This window comes from Pezoporus flaviventris, unplaced genomic scaffold (genome assembly GCF_033815535.1).
Source record: "Pezoporus flaviventris isolate CSIRO_AGI_PZ_B2104156 unplaced genomic scaffold, CSIRO_AGI_Pfla_v1 ptg000213l, whole genome shotgun sequence".
In the NCBI taxonomy this organism is placed as follows: Eukaryota; Metazoa; Chordata; class Aves; order Psittaciformes; family Psittacidae; genus Pezoporus; species Pezoporus flaviventris.
In genome coordinates, this window is record NW_026892761.1 from 5,927,273 (window position 1) to 5,939,352 (window position 12,080).

Genomic DNA, 12,080 nt, shown 5'->3' on the forward strand with positions numbered 1-12,080 from the left:
CACAGATCTCTTTGTTTCTTTTCCATTCTAATCATCTCCTGCTCCAAGCTGAAGTGCTAGCATCCATTAATTTAAGTTAGTGTTGATTCAGATGTTGCTTACACTGACTTTTCTAAAGATTAATTCATCAATTGACTTGGTTTGTTTACATAAATTGTCCTTCTTGCCTAATTTCCCACAATATGCAATAGGACAATGATGTGAGAAGCTCTTCAAAAATCAGACCGATTGCTTTAATATACTGACATTGGGAACATGTTGTCTGCATGAAGAGGGCGCGTGAAAAGGACAGATTTAAGTTGCTGTTCAGGACATTGGCATTTCTTAGACTGTGAGGATAGGTTAATGTTTGCAGTACCTACTGCCTCAGTGGCTTTCACTATGGAAGGAAAACCCACTCTTTGCCTTGTCATGCTATTTATTTTAACCCATCCACATAAAGTGACAGTAAGCCTTATGCATGATGGTCAAAACCCTGGCTGTTACAGGCAAAGAAAGAACTTCCCTTGAGCTCAGCCTCTCATTTCCATCTCTATTCTGCCAAGTCTGGTGCCTAACAAAGTTGGTGAAACTTTTTAAAGTGCCAAATTTAAAAAACATTAAACAAGCAACAAAAGCTGAAACTGAAAAGCAACTACAAGAAAGTCACACCTTTTCCATCTCCTCTTATACTTTTCACTTGTAACAGAAGAGAAGCATACCCCACACTGCTCCCTCCTGCCTGCCTAACACTAGCACATTCCCCAGAGATGTCAGGAGCAGCAGAAGTCTGCAGAGATCCAGCCTCTGCAGATGCCACAGGGAAACACTACAATGCAGGAAGAACAGTTCCAAGCAGAATCACCTTTTGTAAGAGAACACCACACAGGGAGATCACAAGGACTAGAGCAGAGCACAAGGAGATGTGAAACAAGCGGCAAGGAGAAAAAACACAGGGAAGGTTAAGTGCAGTAGAACAGCACAACTTCTTCCTTCAAGTTTAAACAAAAAAGAGAGACACATGGGGAGAAGGCCTGGCTTCTGAATTAAGGAAAAAACCCAACTCCTTTCCAAAGCAATAGCTTTCTCACTCCAAGGTTGTGAACTTCAATATAAAAGCAAGCCTGAAAAGGCTTTATTCCTCATGGCTCCAGGCTTCTTTTTCTTCTCCTTCTTAAAAAAAAAAAAAAAAAAAAGAAGGGGTGGGGGAGGGAGAATCAAGAATTTAAACTGTTTGCAGCACAAACCATGGAACTCAATAATAATAATAATAAAAAATTACAAATGATCTCTTGTGCTTTCCAGGTCTTCCTTTGTTCACTGCAGTCATGTTCAAAGAGCACTCCCCGCTTGAGAGAAACTATATTCATCATCTCCCAAATGCTCTCCTCAGTATGCTACTTTTGAAAGTGAGAGAACAAGGTTCTCAAGTTCAATTTCCCACTGTTTCTGAAGCAGGTAAATCTGATCAGATCTTTGGGGAAGAAAAAGCAAGAAAGGTAAACCAATACCTTCTTACTGCTTCAGAGTGGATAACTCAAGACTAACTGTAGATCAGAAATGAACACCCGCCTCCAATGATGGCAATTACCATTTAAGTTTGTATAATAACATGTCACATTTAACTACATGAATGAGGATCTCATTTACACCTGAAGACTGCTTTGTACTTGTAAAAGTACTATTACCATGTCTTCTAATACATTTAGTTTGCAAATTAAGAGAGAAAAAATTAAGGCTGAAAGTATAATACAGGTTCACGACGATCTTGGGTCTAAATTTAAGCATTAAGTTAATGTAAGAATTTAAGACATACAAATACCAGGACACTTGCAATAGCTATGCACATTGGTAGAAATAGCAGGTGCTTGAAATATAGTCACTAAATGTAAAAATTATTACAACAAACAAACATCAGCAAACACAGAACAAATAATCTGTGAAGAATAAGCCATTAACCTTGGTGTGGTATTCATATGATCACTGGTATCAGTGCCAGGAATGATAAATGGAGGGAAACAGCAACCAATTAAGAAGGTATGTGCACTTCCCCCTATTTATTTCTTTCCAGATTAATTCATGGTTTTATTTTAGATAAACAAAACAAGGAAATTACCTATTTATTTTAAGACCAAGGCTTTGCGGCAATAACGTAAAACTCACGTGAATAGCTAGAAAGAAAATAGTAACCTTGTTACAGTTGTTATTCAGGATTTATGCCAGTTTCTGGAAACCTCAAATAGCAGATATACAAAGAAAGAAGAAATCCGTATAGTATCAAACACAACTATCCTATAATACTATGGTGCATATACTATAAATAACTCAACTAAAACCAGGCTTATGCCTCCTTCTTATCATGAAAAAAGGCATTAGCAAGAATAGTGACAAAACCACTGTAATAGGCAAGGACCCAAATCTCATTTCTGGAGAATGCATGAACAAAATAGGTGTGAAACACACTATATATTTTCTGAAATAAGGACATTTGCTCCTAAGAAGCACTGCATGCAAAGGGGATCATTTGTTTCTCAGGCATACATCTGATCTTGCCCATTACTCCTCAGTCATTATCCTCAACAACTTCCTGGGAACAAATTGTCTAGAGAAACCAATCCAGCTGACAGCTCTACCCCAAAGTCCAGAATGAAGAGGTCCTTCTCTTGTATTCTTAGTTTGATTAATATGTCCTGTTTATGACAAATTTAAATCACTAATTTCTTTCCATAGTATCTTTCTTGTCTGCTCTGTGCACTTCAGGTAATTGCAGGGCATACTACCTTTGGTTCAATCATGCACATTATTTTATCCTTCCCAGCTTCTGGGAAGTCTTTGGTTTTGTGTTTTGGGGGGATTTTTTTGTTTGTTTGCATTTTCATTTCCTCAAGTAAAAGTACAAGGAAGCTAAACCTACATGCAAGACGGAAGCCTTGGCACGCTGCACTGCTGCAGTCCATTAGGAGAGCAAATTAAAATACTATACACATTAGCCTCTGTACCAATTAGTCTAAGGAAGTTTTCAGATGGAGCCAGCCTTGATCTTACCTGTCCTGTATCCTGTGTTGTTGAGGTACACTGCAAACGTACGTATTTCATGCTGGGCCTGCCAGGATGGAGAAGAGCAGTTCTCATTGTTAGTGTAAGTGTTGTGGTTGTGAACGTACTTCCCGGTAAGAATAGAGGAACGAGATGGGCAGCACATGGGTGTTGTAACAAAGGCATTGATGAAATGAGCACCTCCATGTTCCATGATCCGCCTTGTTTTATTCATTACTTGCATAGACCCTGGAATAACAAACCATCTCAGAATTATTTCAGTCACAAGAACTAAGAGCTCACATGTTACATCAGAAATCAGAACAAAGCACATGTAGTAAGGGCACTGTAACCTCATAGCAAACCCAAATCCCAAAAGATTATTGTCCCTCCTGTAGAGAAGTTCTCTTGTTTTAAGAAGGACCAAATACTGAAGTCTTAAGATTTGACTCAAACGTGTTGACATAGATAACAATGCTTAATTTCTCTCACTCTAAGCTCAAGAGTTACCACAATAACTCTCTGCACTACCTGTGCAACCATTTTTGAGCCATTAGTACTGTTCCAGTAGCTGAAAGCAAGAAACAGCAGGAATGAGGCTAAGACAATGTGGCCTGAGGGTAAAATTCACTTTGTGCAGCAACCCTGACCAAGGTTTGCATGCTCAAGCATTATTTACGCCTTGGTTTCAGAAGATACCTGATGCACCACGTTTTGTGCCAATTTTCTGCAAAAAGCTGCGGGTTGTAATCACAGAACCACTGCGGCTGGAAGATTATTTATCCAACAGTCTGCTCAAGCAGGGACTGAGCTGTTCTCTAAATAAAATGTTCTTTTTCCTAATGTGAGGTATTAGCAGGTATTGATTTATGCAGCCTTCACTGAACCAAAGTAAACCCGTCATAATAATTTCCATAACAGCTCACTGAGCTCTATCTATCCACTTGATCCATTTTGATAACAGTGTTATCTAAAACTCTCCAACTTTTCTTAGTCTTGGTTCTGCAGAATCGTATTTTTAGATGACAGCTTGGGACAGATAACACCCTGTAGTTTATTACCATCAACTAAAAACAAGCAAGCAAGTTTAACTGGCAGGGGCTTGGATGAATTTGGGTAACAGGAGCAAAAGTCTTTTTGCAACAATTACTAAAAGCCATACCGCTGCCAAATGGCTGTTCTGTTTCCTATTTAAGACAAGACTTTAGACAAAGACTTATCTTTACTATAGACATCCACCTAGCAAGATCTGGATCCATATCAGAGCTCTTCCTACATGCAGAAACACCAAGGATCAGAAATAAAAGAGACATTTCGTTTCCCTCACCTATCAGTGCCTGACAGTTAAAACTGCAACAGAGTTATACTTGATCTGTGAAGAATTTCCATTTTACAAAGAACTTACAATGGTACTTGTCCTCAGCATGACCTTGAAAAGGAGAGTAAACCTTTCCATCATCAACCCTCCCTTCATGTTATGAACTGGGCAAGCCAATGGACCACATAAAGATGAAGGTATGGGCTCATGCTGGAGTAGGACTGGAGCTAACTTACCTAAGGCTGAGTTGGATTAATAGTTCAGATTTAATCAATGCATCCTGCAAACATCTGGCATAAACTGTGTGTTGCTTCTATCAATAATGGGTTTAGGTTTCTTCTAAGCCCTTTTGATGGAGATATCATTATGAAATTGCAACAATAAGTAGGTTTGATACAGGGCACATTGAAATAACCAGGAGTCAAAACCTAAAAGGAAAATAGTCTCAAGCCACGTACAAAATGTGACTCTCTGGCACCATAAAGGAAGGCCAATTGCTACTATAGGTCATGTCACTTAAAAACTGCCATGGTATTAGTTCCCTTGAGATCCTTTTCTTACTCGGGCCACAGCCCATGTCTGTCATACCACTTTTTGACAAGAACCAAGGCAGGTTATCGCACTCCTCCTTCAGAACTTGTCAAATATCAAAAAGAAGTTTCTTAAGAAATCAAGATTTTTTTTTGTTTCCGTAACTGTGGGATAAGTGTTAGTGCTCAAAGGCACTAACACTACAGTTAACAATTGTAACAGGCAATTATACATTATGCAAGCCTGAAAACTGCAGACATTTCCTCTGCGTTGTCTTATGAGCTAGCCCAAGCATAAACAGGCAGACCATAACAATGTTTTGTCATCCCAATATTAAAATACAATTTAACAACCTCTTTAAATGACAGAGGCATCTGTGCATAAATAACAGTACATGTTAAGACTCCCCTTGGGGACAGTAACCTCCTTTAATAAAACTGCTGTAATGACAAGGCCCTATATATCAACAGTCTTTAATAGAAAAACATATGATCTAATCTGCTTCCCCAGCTTGAGAACTAACACAGAGTGACAGATCAGTGGAAGGTAAAAATCCAGCATACTCCTTCGCACAGTCTTAAATAGGCCAGCTTTAAATATTTTACACAGCATTAAACCAGCCAACCAAAACTTATTTTCTTCAGCTTGCTTCTGATACAAACACAGAATTGTGAGAAAAAGTAGAAAATCATCTATGTCAGAAGATTAGTTATGTGTTAATCACCAACTGGAACCTCATCAAATCACCTCTTGATATGGAAAACCTTCTGGGGTTTCATTAGTGGATATTCCAAGAGAAGTCATGCTTTGAAGTGTCAATATTTAATTCAGAAAATGTTCTGTTACCTAAACCCACTGATGATAAATAAAAATTATTCAGTAGTTACATGCAAAATTTCTAAGCCATTTAAAAAAATATCCATTGGACTACTGTGAAAACAGGAAAGTTTAATCAATGTGGTGCATTGAAGCTGCTCACGTAAAGTGAGGCAAAACCAAGGTGGAAATCCCACTTGACACTTGTGTGGTATCCATAACTTTTCTCAGTGTGTCTCCACACTGGGGGGGATTACTTTAGGGATAAGGCTGATATTTTGACTAATACTAATGGAGAAAATATACCAGTTGTCTAAGAGAAAATACTGACTTTCTCAATAGTTGTGTTTGCTGTCAGAGGTCATAATTTACGTAAGTCTTAGGAACTCCAACTGCTGAAGGACATGTATTAAGTCCCAAGTGACTTGGTCTACTCTGAAGCACAATTTAAGAAGTGCTATCCATATGCAGATAAGTTAACTGAACCCCAGAATGTTAATTAACTGTCCCATAAAGCCTTCTATTTTTTTTAATCTTATCTGAACATCATTAGATACCCTTTTCACATCTTCATTTCCTCTTTTTTATTCTCCTATTTAAATTGAACGAAGCTCTAAGGCTTCATTCTGCACATGATAACTAAGAAACATCATCTTCCATGCCACTTATATAGTTTTCCAGAGGAAGCTGTAGGAACATACAAACTACCTCTCACTCAGATTTTCTAACATGGCTGAAATACTTTCCAAATAACCAAACCTTTCTTGAACTATGAGATAATGAAATAAGCTGGTTTGTTAAACCACAGAAACAAGGCAGGCAAACCTAATTAAACTGGAGGTGCTGAGTCCATCACACAGGGGACGTCAGCATTATACTAACTTGGACTTAAATGGCTCTAAAGGGGGAAAGAAAAGTCTTTGTTTTTAATTAATTCTTTCTCCTCGTCAGTATATTCCTCTTCTTTACATTCTGCTTGTCAATACAACTCCCTTGATTAGACAGTCAACTAAGTGTGTGTTTCAGGAGTTCTCTGTGTTCTCATTTATCTTCCTCCATTTGTATATATTACAATTTACATTTGTTCCCCTTTGACCTGGAAATTCTGCATCCTTTTCATCAGCCCTTCATAAATCTTTTCCTTTTTCAACACAAGGCTGAGGTTTGGTTTCCCAAGTAAAACTTGTGGTTAACAGTAGTAAAAATTCAAAAAAGCAGTAACAAAAAGTTGCACTCCTTTCCTGAAAGAAAGACATTCTGGTAAACTCCACCTGCTATTGGTACTCTATTAAATATATCTTAAATTGAATAAAGGAAAAGCTGTTAAGAGCACTTGAGATCGTGTTGGCTTCCCTTTTGCCTCAAAAGTCAGTCACACAAGAACAATGAAAGCTTGAACACCCATCAGTTACAGAATATTTTTAGAAGCAGATGAAATCTTAGTTAGGCACAGCTTTTTTTTGCAACAGCTTCACAGCTTCCAAGTTTTCCTTAGCTTTTGTTCATTATTCACATTTTATTCCCATCTTTCTTAAGTGCATTAACCACAATCCCCACAAATGGCAATTATGATTAACCTGGACAGCTCTCCAGACAAGAGACAAGAATAAAAATTAATTCAAATAAATATTGGGTCTCCCAGAGCCATTAGTGGCAAATGACAAATATCAAATCTCAGCTTCATCAAATGGATTTTCCTTAGTTAGATCCTAATTTGTGTGGACACATGCCCATTATGCTTGAAATTGGAAAGCATCAGATTATCAGAGAAGAGAAACTATACTGCCCAAAGGACTTAGACAATTGCATCAGAAACAAGCAGGCTAGCATAAAATGGAAGATGATAAATTTTTTAGGACCACCTTCTAAGCCTGCAAGATAATGCAGTTAAGTTCTTTTGGATATGCATTATTCAAGCTGCTTTCTTTGTGATCCAAATATCCATTAGAAAAGTGACAATGACAACAACAACAACTAATTTTCTGATCCTACTAATATAAATTACACTTGTATTTAGTGGGGTTAGTGTCATAGAAGGCTTCCTCACCACCTTTGAGAAGAACGTGACATCTACAATCCTGCAGACATGCAACAATACTGATAAAAGGAAAGCATCTGCAGGAATATTGCCACATTGCTGTGATTAACTTCCCAACCAGATGAGGAAGTGTGTAAATGATACAAACTGGTTAATTTTACTATTGTGTTCCATTTCTTCTGTGAGGTCTGTTTTCCAGTTTTTCTCAACTATCAAAAACCTCACCAGACCACACATACACAAGCTCTCATCTTTCAGATGATCCACACTTTATACCCACTTAAAAGCATATTTCTAATGCAAAATTATTAATGTAAACTGGTTTGTGTTAATCACTTCTAACTACAGACAACATTTAATAAATATAAGCTTATTCAGGTAACAAACCCAGACTCTGTCAGTTAATTTGTTATTCCAAATAATCAAGCAAAGCACATGTTTAATCTTCATCTCCTTTCTTCGACAATTAACGTAGCATTGAGTATGAAAAGGTCTTACTAAGTGATCTTGGTCAGTAATTAACTACACATCTAAATGGACAATACCAAGAACAGTACGACTATTCTAGGTAACATTTAAGTAATTAAAATTAAAATTGTGTGTGTAATGAACATCTTCAATTACACACAAAAATATGGGTAATTACATGGTGCAATAATCAGTTATGAATTTAAATCTACTGCTTTGGCATGTAGCTTCCCAGGTTAAACCTGCAATCGCCAGAAGCATAGTTTAGCTGTCTAATGAAGACAGATAAGCAGGAGTCTCATATTTCCACAGAAACAGGAAGTTTAGCATTTTAACTTGAGACTAACTTTTGCTGTCCTTAAATTGCATGTGGATGGAAAGTATTTTCTACACAAAGGTAGGTTTAAACTTTTGTTACTTGCTCTTCCTGTCATTTTTCACACTGATAAAATATAATTATTCTGAACAGAAGAATCTAGATTCAAGGCAAAGCAGTGCCATATATAAATTCTCTTTATGTCGGGGTCTTACCAAGTTCTACATCCTGATCATCAGTAAGAACAAGGATGATGTTTGGGCGGATGTTTCTACGGTCTCTTTGAAATCTTCCCTTCAGACGCTGATTTAACAGGAAAGCTGAACTTCCATCCAGCAGTGATAAAACAGTCACCATGAATAATCCAAGGACAATACAGTGCTGTGCCATATTGGCTGATTTAGTGTTCTCTCTGAACAAGGTAGGTTAATGGCTTCTATTTCTTCTTTGTTTGCAGGTCTCCTATAAGGGAGAAGGAAACAAGTGTTTATTTATACCTTGACCTCCCTGCCCCCCAAGGGACAGCAAGTTTCTCTCCAAAGTAGTAAAACCCAATATACTTGAAATAATCTAACTCCTAACGAAAAAAAGCAAACCACAAACAAACCAAACAAAACAATTGAACCTTTTCCTATAGTGCCAGCTAGAAGCGAAACTTGAAAATTCACAGCTCATGAACTGTTACCAACATCAGCAACGAAGTTTCACCCAGTGCTCAAATTTGGCAGCAAGTTCAAGGATTTAGCAGGGTATCAAACCCTTACTTTTGCTTTGATACATGTAAAAGGCAACCCGCTTCCTTAAAGTTCTGGGATGTTTCGAGGTGACATTTTTGTTTACTGCATCAAAAATGCAGATGTTGGAGAAAAAACCCAAACACGTCTCTCCTTATTGCCAGGACTATGGCAAAATTCACCGAATTAACAACACATTTGCAAATTCATAGAGGACCCTCAGAAAGACAACTTGTTATACACTGATTTATCTTACAAATTTCATTACAGAGCAGAGCTGCCCAGAACTTGGAACTATGGTACAATGCTGTTTGAAGTCTAGTATAGCTTTGATGTTCGTGTGATATCCCTTCAGCGTTTCTGATGGTTTCCAAGATTTATTCATTTTTAAATATCATTATTATTAATGAGCACATTTGAAGGTCCATTACTGAAAATGTTTGGGAATGGAAGCACCAAAGTGATTTGCAGCTCCTGTGACTTCTCTCCATCATAAAACACAATGCACCAATGCTCTATTGCAGAACAAAGCGCATCTAACTGGTACTGCTCCTGTTGATGAGCCAATTAAAAATCCCTCACAATTCTTACACTGAGAGGCCAAAAAATACATAGGTGTGCTGAAGAATTTTGAAAATCATTGTTTTGCTTAATGCTCCTCTGGTATGAAGGGATCTTCTCTTGCTCTTGGAAGTCAAAACAACAGTATGAAACTGTATTGAAAATATCAAGTACTAATTATTTCATCAGATCCAGCGATCAATGAGTCAGTTTTTGATGAATTCCCTGCTTGCTGCCTGCCTTTTCCTGGACTGGTGCCAACAATCTCTTGTAATGCATTGAAAAAAAAATCAATTAAAAATAACACAAGGGAGAGTATCTGCTTTTTGTAAAGACCAGAAATGCCTGACTAGAAAGAACCCAGCACAGAGCGTTTTACCCAAGGAAATACATTGGCCACCCTGCCCCTAAAGCCACTTGGGAAAACACTTTTTCTTCCAGCAAATTATTTCATTGCCACATTATTACTTGATCTCTGCCAGCGTCTGTTCTTTGAGATAAACTTTGATTAAGGAAGTTCTCATGCAATAGCAAAACCACTGGTCTGAAAAATTGTACTCTGCTTCTATGCTTATTTAACAAATGCATATTGAATTTTCATGTAAGTCAACAGATATGTAGCTATAGCATGATGCAATATTTATTAAGGCTGTTTTCCAAAAACATATACTAAGATGGTTTTAAGGAAACAAAAAATCCTTATTCCTTACTAGTCTCTCCAGCGAGTTTCACAGGCAGGTGAAATCAACTTTTTTCATAGAAACTAAACATTGATTTTAAATATCCTAGCACTTGTTCCAATGGATAGGGAAAGAGAAAAGTCCAGATGCCTAAGTTTACAGCCAGAGCTTTAGTACCTCTGTGGCTGCTCAGAGATGTGCCAGGCTGTACCAGAAGGAACACCGACAAGTCCTATCAGTTTTCATTCCTTGTACTCAGAATTCCATCTGCAGCAGCACAACTGGGAAGAATCATGTCAGACTCAATGTGTTGCTACTGTCCGGAGTAGTCAAAAGCAGCTTGAAAGGCAAACCTGGATCTGTTTCAAAAGGGAAGGGGGAAAAAAAAAAGTTAGTTTAGCAAGCACATATTCCTGGACACCAGCTTTTGGGGAGAGAGGGTAGAGAAATGACTTCTGCTTTTCAGCAATTACTCCACATGTACTTCTGTTAAAAAAAAACAATAAAATAAAGTGACAACATATGTTTTCATTACACACAAACCTTTTCCTGAAGTTCTAAAAGCTAGTGTGGGTTTTTCTGCTCTACACTAGCCAATAGCTTCTTGGAATACTAGCATTTGCTGACTTTTCCTTGCAGCATTTAAGGCTTCCCATTCTTGTATCTGCCCATAACTACATTCACTGTATTGTGCATCTGACAGCCTTCCTTGCATTTTTCTCACTTCTTTTAAATAAATGCATGGCAGTAACCTCATGACCTCATTGCCTCTCTCCCTTTGCCTGTCTTTTCCTCACAGTTTATTGCCCGTCCCTCCCTCCATTGTCACTAAAAACAGAAGTTGTCCCCAGCTCAGAAAGCTGCTTCTCTACCTATAAAATACCCAACGCATTTGGGGATGCGCATAAACTGCTCTTCCACAGCTATTTTATCCACATTTATATCTTTATGGTTTAAAAGAGTTATCTCTGAGAGGATACTGCCAGTGGAGGAGAGAATTTCCTGTCAAGTACAACAGGCAACTTCTCCTGAACCTGTTATCTCTTTCTCACCCCCCTCCTCGATGAAGATTTTTCGACTACTCTGATGTGTTATGTTCCTATTATTATCAGCGTAAGTACTGCTGGGAACCAACTCGAAGTATGTAATTATGTGCAAAACTCATACCAATAACTAGGTAAGAAAATTAAAGCAATTTTAGAAAATAACCTGTTTCTTGAAGTATGCATTCATAAAACAGACATGCCACAACTAACAGCATATATGCAATAAAATCTAAAAGCCAGCTTTAAACAGTTCTTAGAATAGCAACAGAAGAGGCTCTCGCCTGGATTGCCAGTGGTCAAATATAGATTGATTTTTTTTAACCCCTAGTCTTCAGTGAACTTCAGGGGAGAAATATGACAAAGTCTCTATCACAGTTCTTTCCCCATTTCTGTCAACAAGTTTAAGCTGCAACTCATAGATAAAACCAGAAGAGTTCCATAGCAGTGCCCCAATCTGCCTTCACATTTCATATAGCACCCTCTCCAATGATGCATTTTGATCTGAGTGGTACAGATGGTCTACTGCTTTCTATGCCTCTGCAGGCCATCCTCCAATA

At 37.9% G+C, this 12,080-nt stretch overlaps 1 protein-coding gene across 8 annotated transcripts in view; it reads right to left on the reverse strand.

The window, feature by feature from the left end:
* SULF2 (sulfatase 2) overlaps window positions 1-12,080 on the reverse strand; it is a 147,899-nt gene that overhangs the window by 52,249 nt on the left and 83,570 nt on the right. For 7 of the 8 annotated variants that reach the window (XM_061441564.1, XM_061441561.1, XM_061441565.1 and 4 more), the window contains exons 2-4: window positions 10,655-10,836; window positions 8,718-8,964; window positions 3,025-3,264 (exon numbers count right to left, since the gene is read on the reverse strand). In XM_061441564.1, the coding sequence (XP_061297548.1) occupies window positions 3,025-3,264; window positions 8,718-8,892 (415 nt within the window). In that variant the 5' untranslated portion in view covers window positions 8,893-8,964; window positions 10,655-10,836. Of the gene's footprint in view, window positions 1-3,024; window positions 3,265-8,717; window positions 8,965-10,507; window positions 10,631-10,654; window positions 10,837-12,080 lie in introns of those variants that run through there. The other variant, XM_061441567.1, reaches the window with a different exon arrangement.